The 23,824-nt window shown below is 48.5% G+C and overlaps 1 protein-coding gene across 1 annotated transcript in view; it reads left to right on the top strand.

Annotated features, from left to right (window-relative positions):
* TMEM132C (transmembrane protein 132C) overlaps positions 1–18,359 on the top strand; it is a gene marked incomplete at its 5' end in the record, with an annotated part of 383,597 nt that extends 365,238 nt beyond the window's left edge. Inside the window, 4 exons of the mRNA XM_082641029.1 lie at positions 3,992–4,197; positions 5,892–6,165; positions 8,091–8,282; positions 16,935–18,359. Of these exons, the coding sequence (XP_082497155.1) occupies positions 3,992–4,197; positions 5,892–6,165; positions 8,091–8,282; positions 16,935–18,098 (1,836 nt within the window). The 3' untranslated portion in view covers positions 18,099–18,359. The remainder of the gene's footprint in view (positions 1–3,991; positions 4,198–5,891; positions 6,166–8,090; positions 8,283–16,934) is intronic.
* Between the last annotated feature and the right edge of the window lie 5,465 nt (positions 18,360–23,824).

Genomic DNA, 23,824 nt, shown 5'->3' with positions numbered 1-23,824 from the left:
TATAAGCACTCCTCCTTCACTGGAGGTCGGCTGTGGGGAGTCATTAGCACAGAGATGGTATTTAAAGCATCAGAGCTAAATGATTACAGTAATGAAAGGAGTATATATGGACTGAACGTTTGTGTGACACCCCCCAAATACCTATGTTGAGATTTGGAGGCAGGGGTTTAGGGAGGTGATTAGGCCACAAGGGCGGAGCTTTCATGAATAAATTAGTGCTTTTATAAGAGGCTCCAGAGGGCTCCCTCACCCCTTCCACCAAGTGAGGACACAGAGAGAAGACAGCCATCTGTGAGCCAGGAATGGGCCCTCACCAGACACAGACTCTGCCGGCGCCTTGATATTGGACTTCCCAGCCTCCAGACTGTGAGAAATAAATGACTGTGGTTTAAGCCCCCGGCCCCGTCTCTGGGTATTCTGTTATTGCAGCCCCAAAGGGCTAAGACAGGATATTTAAGCTGCCATGGAAACACAGAAGAAGGGGAAATTGCATTATTTCAAGGAGTGAGTCTCTAATTGTGGTCCCCAGATCTGAAGCATCAGCGTCTCCCAGGAACTTGTTAGAAGTGCAAATATGCCTCCCCCGCCAGACCTGCTTAATCTGAGACTTTAGGAGTGGGCCCAACAGTCTGTGGACACTTGACAAGCCCCCTCTAATGCTTGTCAAATTTGAGAACCCGCTTGGCCGAGGACATCCAGACAGAAATCGCATTGGATGTCGATGTCTGACCCACAGAAGCCTTTTGCTTTCTTCATGGAAAGTGATCCCCAGCTTCTCCCCTAGGAAGCAGGCAATGTCCTCAGGAAGTTGCCAAGGCCTGAGTGACAACAGAAGGTGTCAGCTGACCATAGGTCACTCAACCAGAACCCACCCTAGCCCCTCCAAGTCCTTAAAGGAGACATCAATGGTTGGTTCCATGGCCACCGTGCATTCAGAAGGGAGAGTTTGAATGTCAGAGTGAGCAGGAGCCAGCCGGCAGTTTTCTCCGTGGGCAGCCCACCCACAATGAGAGAGAAAAAAGATTCCCAGAAATGGAGCCAAGGGGCTGGAAAGATGCTCGTAGGGGTTTTGGGTTCCTTTTTTGCAGATGAGCAAGCTCGTTTTGTGATACCATGGTTCCCACTGCTAGCCACTTAGGAAATGATGGATGCATCCTGAGACTTGCCCAGACATTTATGGCACCTTCAGGAATAACAGTGACAATGGCTCTATCATGCCCCGCCGCTTCATACCCTTGGCGTTCCTCTTAATTATTTATGTATTCTGGAGCAGCCAGGTTCCTTCCCACCCGAGCTCAGAAAGGTAATAAATGAGGAAAGTCAATGGTCTGTAAATTACAACATTGATTAAAGAAGTGATTACTGATATAACTCTTGCTTGGCTATTATGCTAATGCCTGCCCAGATCCAGGACAGTGTTTACATGCTAATGACAAATCTGGGACAGGGACGAAAATTGGTTTCCACTCTTAATCAGTATGTACACATTTTTAAACCACTCTTGACCATGAGCGAGAAGATCCATCCATGTGTTCCCCTCCAACCGCCCCCTGCCACTGTCCCCAGCAGATGGAGGAAATTCTCTCAGCCCAGCCCTCTCCACCTGCCGCTCCAAACAGCAGTGCGAGCTGAAGATGAAAATTGGGCCCAGAGTACCCATCCATAGTTCCTAGAAGCTGGGGAAAGAGAGTGTGATCACAAGAGTTCATTGCTCAGCACTGGATGTTATTTAACCGGGGCCATAGACCCCCCTGAAGGAAATGCTGCTCCTTCCAGTGTATATAACCTGGATGGGAGACAGATAAGCAAATTGGTAATTACAGCTTAGTGTGGTAAATGCTGGGTGAAGAGTCCATGTGTGACTTCATTAACTCTGAAATGCTACACAAAACTGTGTGTATATGCATTTCTATGACAAGAATTAGCTTTATGTGTATTCTCAGAGGAGTTCATGACTCCTAAAAGGTTAGGAAACACTGCTCTCGAGCTTTCTGGAAGTTTTCAAATTAACTTCTTGTGTTTCCACTGCTCTTGGCTCCATCTTATCTTGGTCTTTCACCGTATCTCCTTTGCCCCAAGATCTTTGTTTGGTTGTCTTGAAGCAAGTACCCCATGAAGAAAGGGCCATGTTCAGGCATCCATCCAGCTGTCCATCCATCTGTCCTTCCATACATCCATCCATCCATCCACCCACCCATTCATCCATCTATCCATCTATCCATCCACTCATCCATTTATCCGTCCATCCATCCATCCATCTGTCCATCCATTTATCCATCCATCCATCCATTCACTCACCCATTCATCCATCTATCCATCCACTCATCCATCTATCCATCCACTCATCCATTTATCCACCCATTCATGCATCCATCCATCCACCCACCCATTCATCCATCTATCCATCCATTTATCCATCCATCCATCCATCCATCCATTTATCCATCCATTCATATATCCATCCATTCATCCATTCAGCATCCACTTTGCTGAGCTCCCACTTCATGAGCAGCTGGTATGAGGAACCAAGAGATCAAAGAAGAAAAAGATGTACTTATTGCCTTCGAGGATTTTACAGTTTTGCAGTTGAAAGTGTGAATTTACACATGGGGCTAGTGTAAATCCCATCCCATGAACTTGGCTATGCAAGATGGGTCATGTTTCTCTATAACCCAACTTGATTTCTCTTTTCAGTTTTCAATTCATTATGGCAACGAAACATCATCCAAGGCTAATTTCTAGGAAATTTAACTACTATCAAGGCCTTGGGGAGGGGGCTTCTAGTGCTCGAGGATTCTGTTCACAGTCCCTAGGGCACGCCCATTGTCATTCAGAGTGGTCCCACCCCTGTGCACTCTGCTCCTAGCAGCCTCCTACCAAGGGGCACGGGCATCCTCCAGCTGTTTCTTTGCCATATGACAACATCCGTGGGGCTGTAAATAGATGCATCTTACTAAGGGTTTAGGCATTGGAACACAAAATCTAGATGCTTGAAGACTTTTATTTTCTTTGTCTCTGTGTTTGTTTTCCTTTGTGCTCTGTCTTGTCTCTTTCCTGAGTCCATGATCTTCTAGAAATGGGAATAGTGAAAGGAGGAAATTCAAGGGAAGGAAACATAAGTTGGTCATCACTAATGAGATTCTGCTGTTCACAGGATGAACAGTAACGGTACAGATACACAAACAATCCTAGGGCCTCAGGGGAGGTGCTGCAAACAGGGAGGGAAGGGTGTTCCCAGGGAAAGGGAACTACATGTGCGAAGGCCTGAGTGTTCTCCTGATGGGGAGCCATCAGAGCTGAGTGTGATTGGAGCAGAGAGTGTAGGAACTGGAAGAGCCCTGCTAGAGAGAAAGGCGGTACAAGCCCTTTAGATCCTGGGAGGCTGGATGGGGTGGGACGTGGGTGTGGCTCATCTTCTGAGCAGACATCAGCCTGGAGAACAGATACCTCTGGTGCCCAAATCACATTCCCTGGGTCCACCCAGAGTTCAGTCCCGGCTGCAGTTCTGTGCAGGCTCAAGTTCACTTGGTGATTGCTGCTTCTCTCAATCTGCTTCTGCTTCCCATCCCAGGGCCTGTGTCTCAGCCTAAAAGTGTGGGGAAGTTAACTCACACAGCAACCCTCACTCAGAGAGACAGGAGAGGAGCTGGTAGATAATATTCCTGCCTCTCATACTGCAGGTGGACAATTCTGTATGCTTCCCATGAGGCCCAGAGAAATGGAGCCTGATGGTCACAGCAGCAAATGCAAAGATGTACCTTTCTACCAACTTTTCATATTTCTCTGATTCCCTCAGTCTGCTCCCTGGTCCCCCTTCCCTGGGGTCACCTCCCAAGTAAACCAACCGCACTGAATCCTTGTCTCAGGCTCTGCATTGAGGGGAACCTAGATCAAGCATGTGTGCTTTGCTAGAGAAAAGGACAAATGGCAGAAGGGTGGTCTCCAGGGCCCCAGGAACTTCTCCTCCTCCATGCCCTCTCTGTCTTGGCAGGTGTCCGACCGCTGTGACTACGTCTTTGTCAATGGCAAAGAGATGAAAGGCAAGGTGGACACAGTGGTGAACTTTACATACCAGCACCTGAGCGCCCCCCTGCATGTCACCGTGTGGGTGCCCCGGCTGCCCCTGCAGATCGACGTCTCTGACACAGAGCTGAGCCAGATTAAAGGCTGGAGGGTCCCCATCGTGGCCACTAAGAGGTAAGCCCGGGACAGGGAGATGCATCAGAGCTGTGATGGCAAAGGCTGTGGATACTGACCTTAACGCTAAAGGAGACAATGCAGGGCCCAGTGCAGAGTAGGTGATGCTGTTACCATGATGATTACATGATGCAACACATACATGTCTACAGCCTAACAACAACCCTCTGGGGAAACCAAGGCCCAGGGTAACCCAGCCAGGCAGGAAGGCTGCTGAGCGGCTGGGTCAGCATGAGATCCAGTCATTTGCAGTCTACAAAGACTCCTAGTAAACTGTCTCCTGCAAGTGGCCCCTCCAGAATGAAGCCACAGAAGTAACACGATTTTCTAGGCCCTCCACCTCCAGGGAATTTGTTTGGGTTTATTTTCTCTAAGCAAAATGGCGAATCCTTTTTCCATGCTGGATGAATATCTATAAACTTGAAAAGCTCCATGCATATCAAAGTATTGGGTAAAGTCTACTTGCATTTATACTGGACCATGGGGTTGCTGTTTCCTCTTAAACCTAAACAAAAGCCTCTAATTTATTCTGACTCTGGATTGTCTCATGTAGGAGTTTGGGGTCTTGTTTTCTCAGCTCTGTGGCCCTCAGTTTAGCTAAATAAGAGTTGTTGTTGAATTCCGGTTTCCTGTATGGAATCTCCCATCTTAAACCACCAGGACTATTTTCCTGACAGTCTCCCAGGCACCAGGGTCTTGATTTTTAAGGGGCAACTGGAGTCCATCTCAAGATGGATACATGGAACAGTGAAATGGTGAATCCATTTCTACAGGGTAAACTTGCAGGCATTTGTCCTGACAGGGAGGACAGCCATGACTCCAGCCAAGACTTTGGACCATTTAGTGGTCACAAGTGGCCAAGATATGGGTTCATTCCATGTCCCTGAAGAAGGCAGAACTGACACTTGCTGGGTTCAAATCCAAGCTCAGCTACTTTCTTGCTTTGTGAGTTTGGGCCAGCCACCCAATCTCTCTGCCTCAGTTTCCTCATCTGGACATAAGAATAATTACAGTTTTGCCTCATGGTGTTATGAGATTAAAAGAGTCCATCCACGCAGAGCTTAGGATAGACACATCTCAAGAGCATCATAACCACTCTGCCCAATAGACCTTTCTACAGTGGTGGAATGTTCTAGACTCACAATGTCCAGCATGGTAGCCACTAGCACAAGGGGTTCTGGAGTGACTGAGAAATTTAGTGTTTTGATTTGCTTAATTTCCTGCATTGAAATTAAGTTGTAAATAGCCATGCATGGTTCTCTGCTACTTTGTGGACAGTGTAGGTTAGTTCTTCTATCTTTTATTTGTCAATAAATGCCTTCAAAAGAGAGATGGGATTTTTTGTGGCTTACATATATAAGGAGAGATAGGATGTGGAGAAATCCTTTGGGTCATGCTGTTTAGTGGAGAGAGATATTCACAGTTTCTTCTCAATTAAGTCTTACCTTCCTCCTTTGACAAGTACAATAAAGCTTGCTTCTTTGCATTATTATACAAAAGAGAGAGAGAGAGAGAGAGAGGGAGGTGTTTCACCCTTTGTGCTGCCCAGAGATGGAGCTGGTGCTCCTGTGTGGTCCTGAGGCTCCTGCCTGGGATGCTCTCTCTTGTAGTTTGACGGCGGCACCTGCCTCGTGACTCGAGAGCCCCTTGGATCGCATCCCCTGACCTGAGAGCCTCTTCCCTTTTCCCACCAGGCCCACGCGAGACAGCGAGGATGAAGAGGAGGAGGGGCGGCGGGGCCGAGGCTGCGCCCTGCAGTACCAGCACGCCACCGTGCGGGTCCTCACTCAGTTTGTGTCTGAGGGCGCCAGCCCCTGGGGCCGGCCAAGCCACCTGCTCAGTCCCGACTGGCAGTTCGACATCACCCACCTGGTTGCAGACTTCATGAAGCTAGAGGAACCCCATGTGGCCACTCTCCAGGACAGCAGGATCCTGGTCGGGAGGGAGGTTGGCATGACAACCATCCAGGTAGGAAGCCGGAGCTGGGAACTTCTGCACGCCCATCACTGAAGGTGGTACCCAGCCCTGGGGGAGGCTCACTAGATGGGCGGGTCCTCGTGGCCAATTCCTTGTCCTCATGATGACATCCTGGGGCCCCCGAAAGGTGAGCCTGGGCCAGCTCTTTGAGCCCCAAGCTCCTTTCAGACAGAATTGAGAAGGTGGTGGCCACACCCCTCAGCACCGGTATGGCCCCCTCACTGCTGCATATGCTCCATTCCCACCACCCAACCCGCCCCATCCTGACCCCTCTCCTCCACCCTCAGTGCCCCCTTTCCAAATGCACACCTCCTACACCCGCTTACAACCTTCCCCCATCTCTGCACTGCTCTTGCCAGCGACCAAAGAAGGATGCATCCCTTATTCCTTTCCTCCCTTCTTTCCTTAGGTCAGTCTGTCATTCTGTCATGTAGTCATGCGACAAACTCTCTTCAAAATTCTACTGCCTCAGGCTTCCCTGGTGGCGCAGTGGTTGAGAGTCCGCCTGCTGATGCAGGGGACACGGGTTCATGCCCTGGTCCGGGAAGATCCCACATGCCGCGGAGCGGCTGGGCCCGTGAGCCATGGCCGCTGAGCCTGTGCATCTGGAGCCTGTGGTCCACAATGGGAGAGGCCACAACAGTGAGAGGCCCGCGTACCGCAAAAAAAAAAAAATCCTACTGCTTCTTTTGCTCAAGGAAATGTATAGAACGGTGGGATTTCAGGACAGGTGACAGGGCGTGAGAGCCTTTCAGTCAACCCATCAAGTCCCACCCTACCGACTCCACCTTTTTGGTTTTTTGTTTGTTTGTTTTTTAATTTTACTGAAGTATAGTTGATTTACAATGTTGTGTTAGTTTCAGGTGTACAGCACAGTGATTCAGTTATACATATACATATATCCATTCTTTTTCAGATTCTTTTCTCATATAGGTGATCACAGAGTGTTGAGTAGCTTTCCCTGTGCTATACAGTAGGTCCTTGCTGGTTATCTGTCTTACAGAGAGTCGTGTGTGTGACTCCACCTTTCTGGAATGTCATTCTGGATCCTTTCACAACCACCCCAGGTAGAAATGATAGATACGTTTCTACCATTTCACCTGAGACATCTCAGGTCCTACATGTGGTTTATGAGATGAGGCAGAAAGTAATATTTCAGCAGAGGACACATTGTGCTGGGGGCCCGAAGGGAGAGTAAGCTATTTATAATTCAGGTCTCCAGTTGATTCCGTAATTCACCTAGAATGGGATTCGGACTGTGCAGAGTCAGTTTGTGTGCGACTCTTCACGGGTCCCGGCAGCAGGATTGTCGTGTACGGTTGACCAGGTTGTGTGGTACGCAAGAGAGCCTCATCTAAATGGGGAGGGTCATTTCCTTTCAAAGGCAGAATGGAAGGCTTCCCTTGTGGCACAGTGGTTAAGAAGCTGCCTGCCGGTATAGGGGACACGGCTTCGATCCCTGGTCCGGGAAGATCCCACATGCTGTGAAGCAACTAAGCCTGTGTGACACAACTACTGAGCCTGCGCTCTAGAGCCCGTGAGCCACAACTGCTAAGCCCACGCGCCTAGAGCCTGTGCTCCGCAACGAAGATAGCCCCTGCTCACTGCAACTAGAGAAAGCCCAAACGAAGCAACAAAGACCCAACGTAGCCAGAAATTAATTAATTAATTAATTAATTTTTTTAAAGACAAAATGGATTTTAATTTTTATGTCCATTTTCCAAAAGATAGAGCTAAAGTGTCTCAGGGGAGGGGTGACTCTATCTGATTCTCACAAAGGCCCAGTACGGGCTAGTGTATATAGTGAAGTAGATGTGTGGCTCCTTCACGCTATATTCTGGACCCTGTTTAGGATGGAGGGAAAGGTTCCAACATCCAGAAGCAGGTGTGACAGATTTATCTTGTGTCCTGCCCAGGTGCTGTCCCCATTGTCTGACTCCATCCTGGCCGAGAAGACAGTAACCGTGTTAGATGACAAAGTCTCGGTGACAGACCTGGCCATCCAGTTCGTGGCTGGGCTGTCTGTCACCCTTCACCCCAGCACAGAGAACAGCAAGGTCGTCACGGCTGTGGCCACAGCTAAGGAGCTGCTGCGAACCCCCAAACAGGTAGGGGCCTGGATGCCAGAGGTCGAGGGGAGCAAGGCTGGTTGCCACACCTGATTCAGCCAAAGGGGAGGGAGGTGGGAGGAACGGGGACAGAGTGGCCAAACCACATTCCAGGATGGAGTGATTCGGGCTGTGTAAAATGCACGTGGTTACATCATCCAAGAAGTGGGGTCTGTGATGAACCAGAATAGTGGTACCCCGTGCACAGGGATGGATTAGTCATCTGTGCAAAGAACTGTCTGAAGCCTAGCAGCTTAAGACAACAACCACTATCGTTCACAGTTCTGCAGCTCAGGAGTCCAGGTGGGCTCAGCTGGGTGCCATGCTCCTGGGTTCACAGGCTGAGAGCAAAGCCTCTTATCAGGATGCTCTGGGGAAGAATCTGCTCCTGCACTCACTGGTGTGGTTGGCAGAATCCAGCTCTGTGCAGCTGAATGCCTGAGGTTTCTGTTTCTTTGCTAGCTGCTGCCTGGGAGCCTCTCTCTGCTCCCTTCTCTCTGCCCACACCGCACCCCAACCCCCGCCATCATCTTCAGAGCCAGTAACAGTGCGTTGAGTTCTTCTCGTGCTTTCAACCTCCGACTTTCCCTCTGCCACCAGCCAGAGAAACCCCTCTGCTTCCAAAGGCTCCTGTGACTACACCAGACCCCCCAGCTCAGCCAGGCAGCTCTCCCTAACTTCAACTGTGCATATAACATCATCATGGGGGGGGGGGACATCTCGTTACGTTCCAGGTTCCAAGGACTAGGTTGGACCATTCTAGAAATGCTGTGTGTTGCTCCCTGGTATGGTTCCAGAGCATCACCAGCAGGGACCTGGAGTAGGTTCCCATCCTGGTCCAGCTCCCAGTGCTGGAACCTCTGCTCACCTCTCCTGGGGGCAGGAAACTGGCATGGCACTTGCTGGTTTAGAAAGAGCAGAACAAGCAAAGTGGGGAGACAAAGCAGAAAGCATGAAGCTATTTGCTGAAAACTGGTAATTAATCAGGGGATAACTGACATTGCCACCTCGCTGGCATGGGGCAAGGCCACCCATCAGCATCCAGCCTCACCCATCTGTCTTCATTGGCTGATGGTAATTGGAGTGCCCCGGAACTGCCTAAGGGGATCTATGGATGGAGTTCATTCAATCTGCAGACATGACTCTTGAAAGAATAGGAGCTCGAAATCATACCTGGATGTGTGTTAGTTTAAGTATTTCAGAATTTCTCATCTTTGGGGAATTGCGTTGGCTTCTCCTGAGAACAACCCCTATGTTCCAACCTCGCTGTCATGAGCTAATGGAAGGCTTGGTCTCAATCACACAGCAGGGATGATGGAGATGGAGGTTGGCAAGCCCGCGAGGTTCTGAGGGCTTAATTCAGATTGCCTGCCATTCAGGGGGGCTTGTTTGATGTTAACTTCATTCTCCGTCTAGAGTTGATGAAGAAAAATGAACTCAAGGCGAAAAGTCAGCCAAGATGAACTTGCATGCTGCATTAACAATGTTTTATCTCAGCCCTTGGAGTGTGGAAGGCTGGCCCCTTGTTCCTGGTATTTCCAACTTTGACATACAAAACCTGAAAGACGGCTATGCTGTGACGATGAGGGCAGTTGCATTATAGTCGGAAAGTCAGCCAAGATGAACTTGCATGCTGCATTAACAATGTTTTATCTCAGCCCTTGGAGTGTGGAAGGCTGGCCCCTTGTTCCTGGTATTTCCAACTTTGACATACAAAACCTGAAAGACGGCTATGCTGTGACGATGAGGGCAGTTGCATTATAGTCGGAAAGTCAGCCAAGATGAACTTGCATGCTGCATTAACAATGTTTTATCTCAGCCCTTGGAGTGTGGAAGGCTGGCCCCTTGTTCCTGGTATTTCCAACTTTGACATACAAAACCTGAAAGACGGCTATGCTGTGACGATGAGGGCAGTTGCATTATAGTCGGAAAGTCAGCCAAGATGAACTTGCATGCTGCATTAACAATGTTTTATCTCAGCCCTTGGAGTGTGGAAGGCTGGCCCCTTGTTCCTGGTATTTCCAACTTTGACATACAAAACCTGAAAGACGGCTATGCTGTGACGATGAGGGCAGTTGCATTATAGTCGGAAAGTCAGCCAAGATGAACTTGCATGCTGCATTAACAATGTTTTATCTCAGCCCTTGGAGTGTGGAAGGCTGGCCCCTTGTTCCTGGTATTTCCAACTTTGACATACAAAACCTGAAAGACGGCTATGCTGTGACGATGAGGGCAGTTGCATTATAGTCGGAAAGTCAGCCAAGATGAACTTGCATGCTGCATTAACAATGTTTTATCTCAGCCCTTGGAGTGTGGAAGGCTGGCCCCTTGTTCCTGGTATTTCCAACTTTGACATACAAAACCTGAAAGACGGCTATGCTGTGACGATGAGGGCAGTTGCATTATAGTCGGAAAGTCAGCCAAGATGAACTTGCATGCTGCATTAACAATGTTTTATCTCAGCCCTTGGAGTGTGGAAGGCTGGCCCCTTGTTCCTGGTATTTCCAACTTTGACATACAAAACCTGAAAGACGGCTATGCTGTGACGATGAGGGCAGTTGCATTATAGTCGGAAAGTCAGCCAAGATGAACTTGCATGCTGCATTAACAATGTTTTATCTCAGCCCTTGGAGTGTGGAAGGCTGGCCCCTTGTTCCTGGTATTTCCAACTTTGACATACAAAACCTGAAAGACGGCTATGCTGTGACGATGAGGGCAGTTGCATTATAGTCGGAAAGTCAGCCAAGATGAACTTGCATGCTGCATTAACAATGTTTTATCTCAGCCCTTGGAGTGTGGAAGGCTGGCCCCTTGTTCCTGGTATTTCCAACTTTGACATACAAAACCTGAAAGACGGCTATGCTGTGACGATGAGGGCAGTTGCATTATAGTCGGAAAGTCAGCCAAGATGAACTTGCATGCTGCATTAACAATGTTTTATCTCAGCCCTTGGAGTGTGGAAGGCTGGCCCCTTGTTCCTGGTATTTCCAACTTTGACATACAAAACCTGAAAGACGGCTATGCTGTGACGATGAGGGCAGTTGCATTATAGTCGGAAAGTCAGCCAAGATGAACTTGCATGCTGCATTAACAATGTTTTATCTCAGCCCTTGGAGTGTGGAAGGCTGGCCCCTTGTTCCTGGTATTTCCAACTTTGACATACAAAACCTGAAAGACGGCTATGCTGTGACGATGAGGGCAGTTGCATTATAGTCGGAAAGTCAGCCAAGATGAACTTGCATGCTGCATTAACAATGTTTTATCTCAGCCCTTGGAGTGTGGAAGGCTGGCCCCTTGTTCCTGGTATTTCCAACTTTGACATACAAAACCTGAAAGACGGCTATGCTGTGACGATGAGGGCAGTTGCATTATAGTCGGAAAGTCAGCCAAGATGAACTTGCATGCTGCATTAACAATGTTTTATCTCAGCCCTTGGAGTGTGGAAGGCTGGCCCCTTGTTCCTGGTATTTCCAACTTTGACATACAAAACCTGAAAGACGGCTATGCTGTGACGATGAGGGCAGTTGCATTATAGTCGGAAAGTCAGCCAAGATGAACTTGCATGCTGCATTAACAATGTTTTATCTCAGCCCTTGGAGTGTGGAAGGCTGGCCCCTTGTTCCTGGTATTTCCAACTTTGACATACAAAACCTGAAAGACGGCTATGCTGTGACGATGAGGGCAGTTGCATTATAGTCGGAAAGTCAGCCAAGATGAACTTGCATGCTGCATTAACAATGTTTTATCTCAGCCCTTGGAGTGTGGAAGGCTGGCCCCTTGTTCCTGGTATTTCCAACTTTGACATACAAAACCTGAAAGACGGCTATGCTGTGACGATGAGGGCAGTTGCATTATAGTCGGAAAGTCAGCCAAGATGAACTTGCATGCTGCATTAACAATGTTTTATCTCAGCCCTTGGAGTGTGGAAGGCTGGCCCCTTGTTCCTGGTATTTCCAACTTTGACATACAAAACCTGAAAGACGGCTATGCTGTGACGATGAGGGCAGTTGCATTATAGTCGGAAAGTCAGCCAAGATGAACTTGCATGCTGCATTAACAATGTTTTATCTCAGCCCTTGGAGTGTGGAAGGCTGGCCCCTTGTTCCTGGTATTTCCAACTTTGACATACAAAACCTGAAAGACGGCTATGCTGTGACGATGAGGGCAGTTGCATTATAGTCGGAAAGTCAGCCAAGATGAACTTGCATGCTGCATTAACAATGTTTTATCTCAGCCCTTGGAGTGTGGAAGGCTGGCCCCTTGTTCCTGGTATTTCCAACTTTGACATACAAAACCTGAAAGACGGCTATGCTGTGACGATGAGGGCAGTTGCATTATAGTCGGAAAGTCAGCCAAGATGAACTTGCATGCTGCATTAACAATGTTTTATCTCAGCCCTTGGAGTGTGGAAGGCTGGCCCCTTGTTCCTGGTATTTCCAACTTTGACATACAAAACCTGAAAGACGGCTATGCTGTGACGATGAGGGCAGTTGCATTATAGTCCCCTGTGCCCTATTAGTGCGAAAGAAACCTAGGCTAGTGAAGTGAACTGAGGTCTCCGCCAGCGTGAATGCATTCGACTGAGGCCTTAGAAGAGGGCCCGTCCGATCGTAGATTTGTAAGTTGATGAAGCTAAGGGAGAGGAGGGCGGTGAGGAAAATTCCTGAACCAGTCGTGTCTTAGCTTTGATTCCCCAAAAAGCTGAGCCTGAGATGAGGATCCGCATACAAGGACTTCATGTGGGCGGTGAACGGAACACCAGGAGGGCGTCGGGAAGTGAGGGAAGGAAGGGAAGACAGCCAAGAGTGTGTGTTGCCAACTCAGCCACCACTGTGGGCTACTGGAGCCTGGGTCTCCTGGGGAAACCGTCAGCCAGTGTAGAAAAGGCTGGAGAGTCATTGTGCCGAGGTCAAGGAAGCTGGGATATTTATCACACCTCCCGTCAGCCCTTAGTGGAGGGCTGCTTCTGGAGGGTGTTAATTTCTCAGCATTTCTGGCTACGGGCATGACCACATGGGTTCCAGAGGCCAGAATGCCCTCAGGCAAAACCACCTTGCGGGCTTGACAGCTGAAAGTTAAGCAGGCAGGTATTGTAGGAAAGTGGGCAGGTGCCAACAGCGAGCACACACCATCTTTAGATTTCATGAACATTCTCACTCACTCCTAACAGGAAGCTGGTGATAGTCTGGGCTTTTCCTTACAAGTGACAGAGGCCTAACTCGGACTGGTTGAGTCAGACGTCAGAGTTTATCAGTTCATGTCCAAGCATTTGCATCTTCAGGTAAAGCTAGATCCAGATGCTCCAGTGGTGTCATCAGAAACCTTCCTTTTTATTATTGGCACTTGTCCTCAATTCTGGAAAATGTCCAGCCCTTATTTCTTTGACTATTGAAGTTCTCCCATATTCTTTGCTTCTGGAACTCCTAACAGAAAACCGTTGGTCATTCTCATTCTCTTTCTCATTTCTTTCCACCTTTCTTTCATATGTTTCATCTCTTTATATTCCTGTGGTTACATTCTGGGTAAGTTTCTTGGCTCAGTCTCCCATTACACTAATTCTCTCCTCAACCATGTCTAATCTGCTGTTCAAACTATCCACTGAGTAATTAATTTCAACCAGAGTATTTTTCATACCTAGAAGTTCTGTGTGGTTCTTTCCACAGCTACCTCTTCTTTTTCCAGTGACTCCCACTCTTTCAGTGTAGTTTCTACTCCTTTTTACTCTCTTTAACTATTTTTTTCGGCTTATCTTTGTTGTTGCTTTGTTTTATTTTAGTCTTTTTCATTTGTTTTATTATCTCGAATCCTTCATCTGCTGATCTTTCTATGTGAAATTTTTACGGTTTTCTCTCATAGTAGAGCCTTCCCTCCTAGGGATTGTAATTTTTTTTATCATGAGCACCTCTTGAGCTGTGGTTGCTTTGTTTTATATGGTTCCTGAGGAATTCCTATGCAGTTTTGCACGTGTATGGGTCCAGTTTCAAGTAAATGTCTTGCAGCTCCTTCACCATCAGGTGTTATAACTTCAGACTCCCCACTCCTGGGGAAGGGGTGAGGTTCTGATTTCCAAGGGAGACATTTTCGCACCCAGTGCTCAGCGCACAGACAAGCATCATTGATATGCCTCTGGCCCAGTGGGTAGGCTTTCTCACTGCCATGTGTGGAGAGGAGTCCTGGCTTTATGTAAAAGTTTTCACCCCAATCTGACACATGCGTAGGTGGGCATCACCATCACAGCCACTGGCTGGTAGGTCTTCTGAGCAGCTCTGCACGCCCTCAAGCTGTCTCAGTAACAGTTACCTATTTGGACCACTCTAGTATGCCTTCTCTTTTCATTTCTGATTCCTGGGAATTTGCATCTCTTATTTGTATATTTTTACCTAGTTTTTTACTAGTTTATACTTAGCCAGTCTTCTTTGTTGTTGGGACATGCTCTTAAGATTCTCTCTCTCTCTCTCTCTCTCTCTCTCTCCATTCCAGCTTGCATCCCAACTCAGTAGTTCCAGGGGAAATAAATTCTGCTCTAATTCCAACAAAAGCCCAGAGGTCATGTCCCATTGGCTGGTTTGGGTCATGTGCCTCTTTCTGAGCCAATCACTGTGAAAAGGATAGTAAAATGTTCTGATTGGTCAGACCTTGGACATATGCCCACCTCTGGAACTGGAGAGGCGGGTCCCCCCCACCCATATTCCTCAAACTCTGAATGGAGAAAAGGCATGGTTCTGAAAGGAAAATTAGTGTTCTAGCCCCCATCGGAAAGGAGGAATGGAAACTGGTCAGGCCAAATAGATGTCCATCCCAGACCCTATGATTTAGGTATTCACATTCCCACCTTCATTAGGGGAAACTGAGGCCCAGAAGAATTGGCTTAAAGAAAAATGTTCCCGGGGAAATAGTGGATCCATGTATTTAATTCAAAACTCTCACTTCAAACACTCTGCCCTTTGCCATGGTGTCCAGAGGCCAGGATTAGAGGAAACACAGGATCCTCTGCCCACAACAGACCCCTGGGGTTCTGTTAGCTCCTGCTTCACCTTCATAACATCCAGCACATTGTCCAGCAGGAGCTATCCTGGCCATTTCACAGCCAGGGCCAACCCATCTCCCTCCTAACCTCCAGTCACCTTCCTTCCTCCCTGTACATTGAACTGTACATTAAAAAGTAAAACTTAGGGGGCTTCCCTGGTGGCGCAGTGGTTGAGGGTCCACCTGCCGATGCAGGGGACGTGGGTTCGTGCCCCAGTCCGGGAAGATCCCACATGCCGCGGAGCGGCTGGGCCCGTGAGCCATGGCCGCTGAGCCTGCGCGTCCGGAGCCTGTGTTCCGCAATGGGAGAGGCCACAACAGTGAGAGGCCCACGTACCGCAAAAAAAAAAAAAAAAAAAAAAGTAAAACTTAGGGAATTCCCTGGCAGTCCAGTGGTTAGGACTCTATGCTTTCACTGCTGAGGTCCCAGGTTCAATCCCTGGTCGGGGAACTAAGATCCCACAAGTAATGTGACACAGCCAAAAAAAATTAAAACTTAGCACATCAAACTTATGCAGAACTAACATCCCAGCCCAGCTCCAGGAAACATCCCAGCCTGCCACAATAAACAGCCGTGTATTGTTTACTCTCTGTCAGTCTTCTGTCCAAGACTACTCAGTGTCTGGCACACGGCCTGACCCAGAAGTGGCTTTTAATACATGTCCCTGAAATGATCAGATGAATGAAAATTGGACCACTCAATGCCTGTTCTTAGAGGACAGGGAAGAATTCCAGACACATCACAATTGTTTCCTTCAATCCCTGGCCTGGTCAGTGGCCTCAGAGTCAAAGGCAGCCAGGAGACTGAGTAGCCACCGTGCTTAAGACTCGAGATGAACTGGCTGGACTCAAACCCGGCTCTGTCACTTAGCGGTGGAAACTTGGGTGAGCCTTGGGTCCCCCCTGTGGTCCAGTCTACTCACCTGCAGAATGAGAAATATAGATAATAGTCTGTACCTTGTATACTGTGGTGGTGATTATATGAGTTCATAATGAAAACCACATAGAAGAGTGGCTGGTACCCAGGAAGCACTGTGGACACCTTAGCTACCATCACCCCCGTGGTAGGTGGAATAATGGCGCACCATAGACGGCCACGTGTGATTCCTAGACCCTGTGAATACGGCACCTCATGTGTCAAAGGGGACTTTGCAGATGTGATTAAGGATCTTGAGATGGACAGATTACCATGGATTATGCTGAGAAGGGAACATACTGAACTCAATGTCATCACAAGGGTTCTGATGGGGGGGGACATCAGAGTGAGGAGTAGGATACTGTGAAGACCCAGCAGACGCGCTCAAGTGATGTCACTGGTAATAAATTCAATGGAGCCTAAATTCAGTGAGGGCTTTTTATGGGGTCTTTTCCCTGGGTAAGGATTACACTGGAGCTGTCACTGCCTCTCTACATTGGTTCTTGTTTCCATTAAGGTGATTCTCGGATCTTGATATAAAACCTGGATTTTTTTTTCCCCAGGTTCATCAGCCACCAGGTCTGGATTTTAAGTCCTGCCCCTAAGTCTTTGGGTTCCGTTCTAGAATGGGGGCAGGCGCGACCCCCAGAGAAGAGGCATCTGCCCCCCTCGCCTCCCCCGTGGCTTTCTAACTGCCCCTCTCCCCGCAGGAAGCCGTGGCCAGCACTTGGCTCCAGTTCAGTGATGGCTCAGTGACACCCCTGGACATCTACGACACCAAGGACTTCACCCTGACCGCCACATCCCTGGACGAGGCCGTCGTGTCTGTCCCCCAGCCCCGCTCGCCCAGGTGGCCCGTTGTCATGGCCGAAGGGGAAGGCCAGGGACCCCTGGTCCGAGTGGACCTGACCATCGCGGAGGCTTGCCAGAAATCCAAACGCAAGAGCGTCCTGGCCGTGGGCGTCGGCACTGTCAGGGTCAAGTTCGGCCAGAACGACGCCGACTCCAGCCCCGGCGGGGCCTATGAGGAGGCCGAGATGAAGAACCACGCCAGCGGCCGGCGCCAGAAGGGCCAGGAGGGGCCCTGGTACGGCAGCTCCTCCGCGGAGCGCGAGGACGGGGCCCCCCGGAAGGGCAGCCCCACAGCCAAGTCGCTGCTGGACAACAAGGTGGGCAAGAACAGCCGGCTGGACGGGGCCCGGCTGGCGGGCGAGGGCCAGCTGCAGACCATCCCCATCGACTTCGCCAACTTCCCGGCGCAGGTGGACCTGCCGCGGGCGGGGGGCGCTCCGGGGGCCGGCGACCTGGTGCAGGCGCCCCGTGGCCTGAGCGACCTGGAGATCGGCATGTACGCCCTGCTGGGGGTCTTCTGCCTGGCCATCCTCGTCTTCCTCATCAACTGCGCCGCCTTTGCCCTCAAGTACAGGCACAAGCAGGCGCCCCTGGAAGGCCAGGCCTCCGTGACCCACTCACACGACTGGGTGTGGCTGGGCAACGAGGCGGAGCTCCTGGAGGACGTGGGCGACGGGTCCCCCCGGCAGGACGAGCACACGACCGTCATAGACGAGAGCGACCGCCTCCTGCTCAACGGAGGTTCCCAAAAGCACGGGCCCAGCCAGGTCCCCAGGCCTGCCGACTCCGGGGACAGACCGGGCAGGGACCAGAAGCTCGAGCCCCTGCACTCACCCACCTCCAAGAGGAAAAAGGTGAAGTTCACCACCTTCACCACCATCCCCGCCGACGACAGCTGTCCCACCGTGAACTCCATCCTCGGGGGGACCGAAGAGGACATCCAGTGGGGGTGCCAGGACGTGGGCGTGGGCGCCCCCAGAGAGCTCAGAGACCACCTGGAGAAGCTCAAGGACAAAGCCTAGGCCCCTCTGGCCGAAGGGCCAGTGCTTGGACGCCCTCCTTCGGTTCCAGAGTAGCTCTGGGGCTCAACAGGGAATCGTTGGGGTCCCCCTTCGAAACCAGTTGGAAATTCTGAAGCCGGAAAGGGACTTTTTTGTAATCAGAGGTTGATGATGGCAGATGTTCGCAAGTCGGCAGAATAAACTCGGGGAAGGGAGCTTCTGGAGACGTTTGACCTGCGCAGGGCCAAATTGGGAAGGTTATTTTATGAGTCAAAATATAACCCAGACAAGCTACCAAAAAGTATTTGTTAAAAAAAAATGCAAAAAGACAAATAAAAAGACAAGTAATCATCTGTTTATATTTCTAATAAAGGAGCAAAATATATTAAAACTAGGGCCTGCTAAGAGACATTTTCCGTTTTAATTCAGTATTCCTTTCCTATTCCGAGGACAGCCTTGGACTGTCACCCTGGGCTTGGGGAGGAGACGTTTCTGAATATTGGTTGCCTCTCGGGATAGACCTGAGGATTTTTACATCTCTGCTTAATGATCTTTTCTTTTTCCACATTCTCTTTTTTCCCCTCCTTTTTTTCTTTTTGTGTCTTAGACTTCCATTTGATTTATATTTAATGTTTATTCCTGAGGATCCAATGGTATATTTTCCTAAATTAAACAAATTATATTCCTATACATCAGATGAATGCTTAGAAACGATGTCAGTTAATCCACTCTTTAAGTATTACGTTTGATGCTTTTCTGTATCCCTCCAGCCTTGTTGACATTTGCTGGGTTTTCTACAATCAGGGGGAGTTCTCAGAGCCTTTGGGGGGATGGGGGAAGATGCCCTCACCCATCACCACTACACCCACCACAGGGCCAAAGCCAGTGGGTGGGACATTGGCAGAGGCTGGACCAGTGGGACACAGCCAACAGCACAGAGCCCAGCCAGGTTTCCCCTGACCCCTCCAGGACTCCATCACTGGTGTCATGCGGATACTTCTCCCAGGGGAAGATGAGGTCAGATCCACAAGAGAGAAACCAGACCCAAGAGTAATCAGCACCAACCTCACAGGGTAGATCTATCCCTAGACATGCTGATATTGCCAAATGAACAAGGATAAAAAATACTGTCTGAGGGTTTTTCAGTTGTTTTTCTTACTTCGTTAGGCAGGGTATAGCAGCATAAACAGAAAACACGAAAATCTATGTTAGGTTGTCAATCAACTGTGCTTTTTGGTACCAGCCTAATTGTGTAGCAGCCCATTGCAAATTGCACTCATCCAAAGTGAAGTGTACGAGGCAGAGGAGACCACGAGTTAGGGACACAAACCCCAAGACTCTGTTCTGTCCGCAGCTGCTGGGGACGAAGCTGCCCGGCTGTTACGTGATGCTCTCAGTGGGGCGGCGCCTGCAGATACCGGGAATGCTTCCTGTCTTTATTTTTTTAATTACTAAAATCGATAGCTAAGACAGGGTCCTCGAAGCCTCATAACCTTAGCTGGACCTTATAAAAAGATATTTCTAGCACATATTAGAGACGGGAAAAAGGACCTATTTATTTATACCTGTGATGCCAATTGTCATTAAAACATTTTCCATGGCTTGACAAGTCAGTATCTTGTGGGCTGTCTCTTATTTCACTTAACTCCTATTATTTCTTCTCCCCGCCAAATGTACAACTTGTTAAAGAAATAAACCGTCTGCTAGTCTAGAAGGAAAACTATACACTGTTGGCTTGTTTTCCTCTTGGTTTCTTGGCTGATCCAGAGTAATTCTTAACAAGGGAAACTTCCAGTCACCTGTCCACTGTCATCTACATCAGCAGTTCTCAAATGTGAGCATGCTCAGGGTCACCAGGAGAAAATGTGCATTCCTGATGTGTCCCAGGGTGATGCTGATGCTGTTTGTCCCACCCCCCCACCCCACCCCAGTGAACTTCCAATTCACATCGAAGGAGAAGGAGAGCCTGGATATCGAATGGAAAACTGTGTTGATCTCTCATCTGGGGTAAAGGTGTACTTTTATTCTGATTATTTTTGCATTTGTTGTTCTTTGAAGTTCCAGTGGGACTGTGGTTCCTTTGGCTGGTTGAGGGAAGAGAATTTTTTGGTTGAAGACAAGAGAGTGATGTTTTTAAATAAGTTTTATTTTTTTAATTTAAAAAAAATTTATATAATTTTTAACAACTTTATTGGAGTATAATTGCTTTACAATGGTGTGTTAGTTTCTGCTGTATAACAAAGTGAATCAGCCATACATACACATATATCCCCATATCCCCTCCCTCTTGAGTCTCCCTCCCACCCCTCTAGGTGGTCACAAAGCACTGAGCTGATCTCCCTGTGCTCTGCGGCTGCTTCCCACTATCTATCTACCTTACGTTTGGTAGTGTATATATGTCCATGCCACTCTCTCACTTCGTCCCAGCTTACCCTTCCCCCTCCCCATGTCCTCAAGTCCATTCTCTACATCTGCATCTTTATTCCTGTCCTGCCCCTAGGTTGTTCAGAACTTTTTTTTTTTAATTCCATATATATGTGTTAGCATACGGTATTTGTTTTTCTCTTTCTAACTTACTTCACTCTGTATGACAGACTCTAAGTCCATCCACCTCACTACAAATAACTCAGTTTTGTTCCTTTTTATGGCTGAGTAATATTCCATTGTATATATGTGCCTCGTCTTCTTTATCCATTCACCTGTCGATAGACACTTAGGTTGCTGCCACGTCCTGGCTATTGTAAATAGAGCTGCAATGAACATTGTGGTACGTGACTCTTTTTGAATTATGGTTTTCTCAGGGTATATGACCAGTGGTGGGATTACTGGGTTGTATGGTAGTTCTATTTGTAGTTTTTTGAGAAACCTCCATACTAATAACAGCCTTATTGAGACATAATTCACGTAACATAAAATGGACCCATTTAGAGTGTACAGTTCAATGGCTGTATATTCAGAGTGGTGCATCACATCAATTTTAGAAATTTTTCATCATCCCAAGAAGAAACTCCATGCTCATCAGATTCACTCCCCATTTCCCCACCCCCTTACCAAATTCCCAGCCCCAGGCAACCACTGATCTACTCTCTGTCTGCATGGATTTGCCTGGCGGTGGTGTGGGGCTAGTATCTATATCATTATGGGAGAGTCTGTGAGAAGCCGATGGGGTTCATATATTGTCACTGTTCTTTTGTTTTTTGTTTTTGGCCACGACGCATGGCCTTGTGAGATCCTAGTTCCCCGACCAGGTATTGAATCCAGGCCCTCAGCAGTGAAAGCATGGAGTCCTAACCACTGGACCGCCAGGGAAGTCCCTGGGAGTGTTTCTTAATCGAGGCACCAGGGGAGCTCTGTTCTCCCACAGCATGGCTGCACGTGTGCAGTAAAACAGACTGCAGTACTTTTTCTGTAGAAACCACATCCACTCCTAAATCGAGCTCCCTACCTAGCCAGCTCATGTATTGCTTTAAAAGAATCAGGCTTCAAATCAAGAGAAGGAAGACTGTGGTTGGATCTAATGCTGGTTGCTTCATTTCTGCCCCAAGTTAAACTCTAAAAAAGGCCAGCTGGCCTTGGGCAGATACCTCTGTGGTCCACTGGGGTCAACTGAGCTACCCCGGTTCTGAGAGCCTGAGACAATGAGGATGTTTGCCAACTGCCTCCCTCAAGGAGCACATGCCATGGTGTCAGTAGAGCTAAGAGGCCGTGTTGGGGGGACCAATGATCCCATTTCCCCTGGGACTGTCCTGGGGTTTTTGTGTGTGTGTGTGTGTGTGTGTGTGTGTGTGTGTGGTACACGGGCCTCTCACTATTGTGGCCTCTCCCGTTGCGGAGCACAGGCTCCGGATGTGCAGGCTCAGCGGCCATGGCTCACGGGCCCAGCTGCTCCACGGCATGTGGGATCTTCCCGGACCGGGGCACGAACCCGTGTCCCCTGCATCGGCAGGCGGACTCTCAACCACTGCACCACCAGGGAAGCCCCTGTCCTGGTCTTAAAACTGGAATCCTCTCAGGGTAAACAGGATGCTTGGCCACCCTGGTTGACATAAGTGACTCCACTTATCATTAAAATCTTTCCATTGGTCACTTCAGGTGATCAGGGCCTCATGGTGTCAAAATGTCTCTTTTATTGTAAATGTAAGACTCAAATACGACCTCGCCTAGGGAGGGACACAGCTCCAGTACTGCCAGACCCTGAAACAAATCGGGAGGCTCCTCAAGGGCGTCTGCTCTCCCTCCTGCACCGGCGCTGCCCATCCCGCCAAGCCCGCCTACCCTTGGGATGTGAACCTGTGACCCCACTGAAGGAGTCTGTAGGTGTCTGACCTCTGACTCCCTAGGATGGGTGTCAGCTCTGTGCTGCAAATAAGGTCACAAGGGAGATGAGTGTGCACCATTTTAAATAAGGTGCTGCCTTTTTACAGTGATGTGAGCCTCTCAGACTGGCAGGTGGATGAAACACTAGCAAGGCTTTCCAGGTAGACAGTTGGTAGCTCTTCCTTCCTGCTAAAATGATCAAGTAGAACAAGGGTAGCTTGGCTCTTGGATGCTGGTCCCGTGATTCACGTCACATGCACTTATTGAGCACCTGCTGTGTGCCTGGTTTTGGGAACACACAAAGAATGGAGTAGTTAACAAGACCTCAAGGTGCGGCCAGTCAGAGGGTGGAAGCAGAGAAGGGGGCAGTTAGTTAAGCACAGAACGGCGAGGGGATCAGGGGAGGTGGGCAGTGCCTTCACCCCCTGTTGCCCTTATGTTCCCACCAGCTCGTCCATGGTCACCTGTAGACTCCAGCCAGACTGATGGCCTCTCAGAACACAAGGCTCTGAAAAAACAAACTGTCCTTTCTCGTAAGTGAGTAGATCTTAATTAATGTTACAGTTGACACTGCACAACGCGGGGGTTAGGACCCCGACCCTCCCTGCAGTGGAAAATCCAAGTAGAGCTTACAGTCCACCCTTCTTATCCGTGATTCCCAATCAGTGGATTCAACCAACCCTGGATCTCGCAAGACTGTAGTATTTACCTTGGAAAAAAATCTGCGTATAAGTGGACCCTTGCAGTTCAAACACGTTGTTAAAGGGTCAACTGTAATATTTATTAGCATTAATCTTTATTGTGATCAACAATAGCGAATTAACATTATTTTAATAATATTAACAATAACTATGAGAATAATAATAATGAGACTCCATTTAACAAGTCTGGGTCAGACTGAGTATTAAACATCCTTAGTGTGTGCTGTTATTCACTCACAACAACCCTCTGAGGCATGTGTGTGTTTCCCCCCATATCAGAGGTGAGGAAACAGGCTCAGAGCATCCTCCTCAAGGTCAAGACTAGGAACTAGCAGAGCCAGACTCAAACCCACGACCGTATCTCCAAAAACTGTGGTCTTGATTATTATACTAATACAAGCTTCACATATATTTTCTTGTGTTAAAAATGTAATCAAACTGACCGAAGAAAAGCAATTCAGGCTCTTGACACAAAATCTAGAAAAGTAGAAGAAATAAAATTTTTAAAAATGCCTCTGGTTCCTCCTCCCAGAAATAAAAATTAATAACTCATCTTACACACGCTTCAGTGTTTTTTTTCAAATGGTGGACAAAATTTTGCACGGTCCTATTCATATTTTGAAAGTATACTGTTATAAACGTGACTTTTATTTTTCCACTTTTAAAAGTAGCCCAAGAGCATTGTAAACAATCTGTAAAAATGACCGAATTCACCCCCGTTGGAGCTTT

This window comes from Mesoplodon mirus, assembly GCF_964341445.2.
Source record: "Mesoplodon mirus genome assembly, chromosome: 13".
Taxonomy (NCBI): Eukaryota; Metazoa; Chordata; class Mammalia; order Artiodactyla; family Ziphiidae; genus Mesoplodon; species Mesoplodon mirus.
This window is presented reverse-complemented; position numbering and strand designations above follow the sequence as displayed.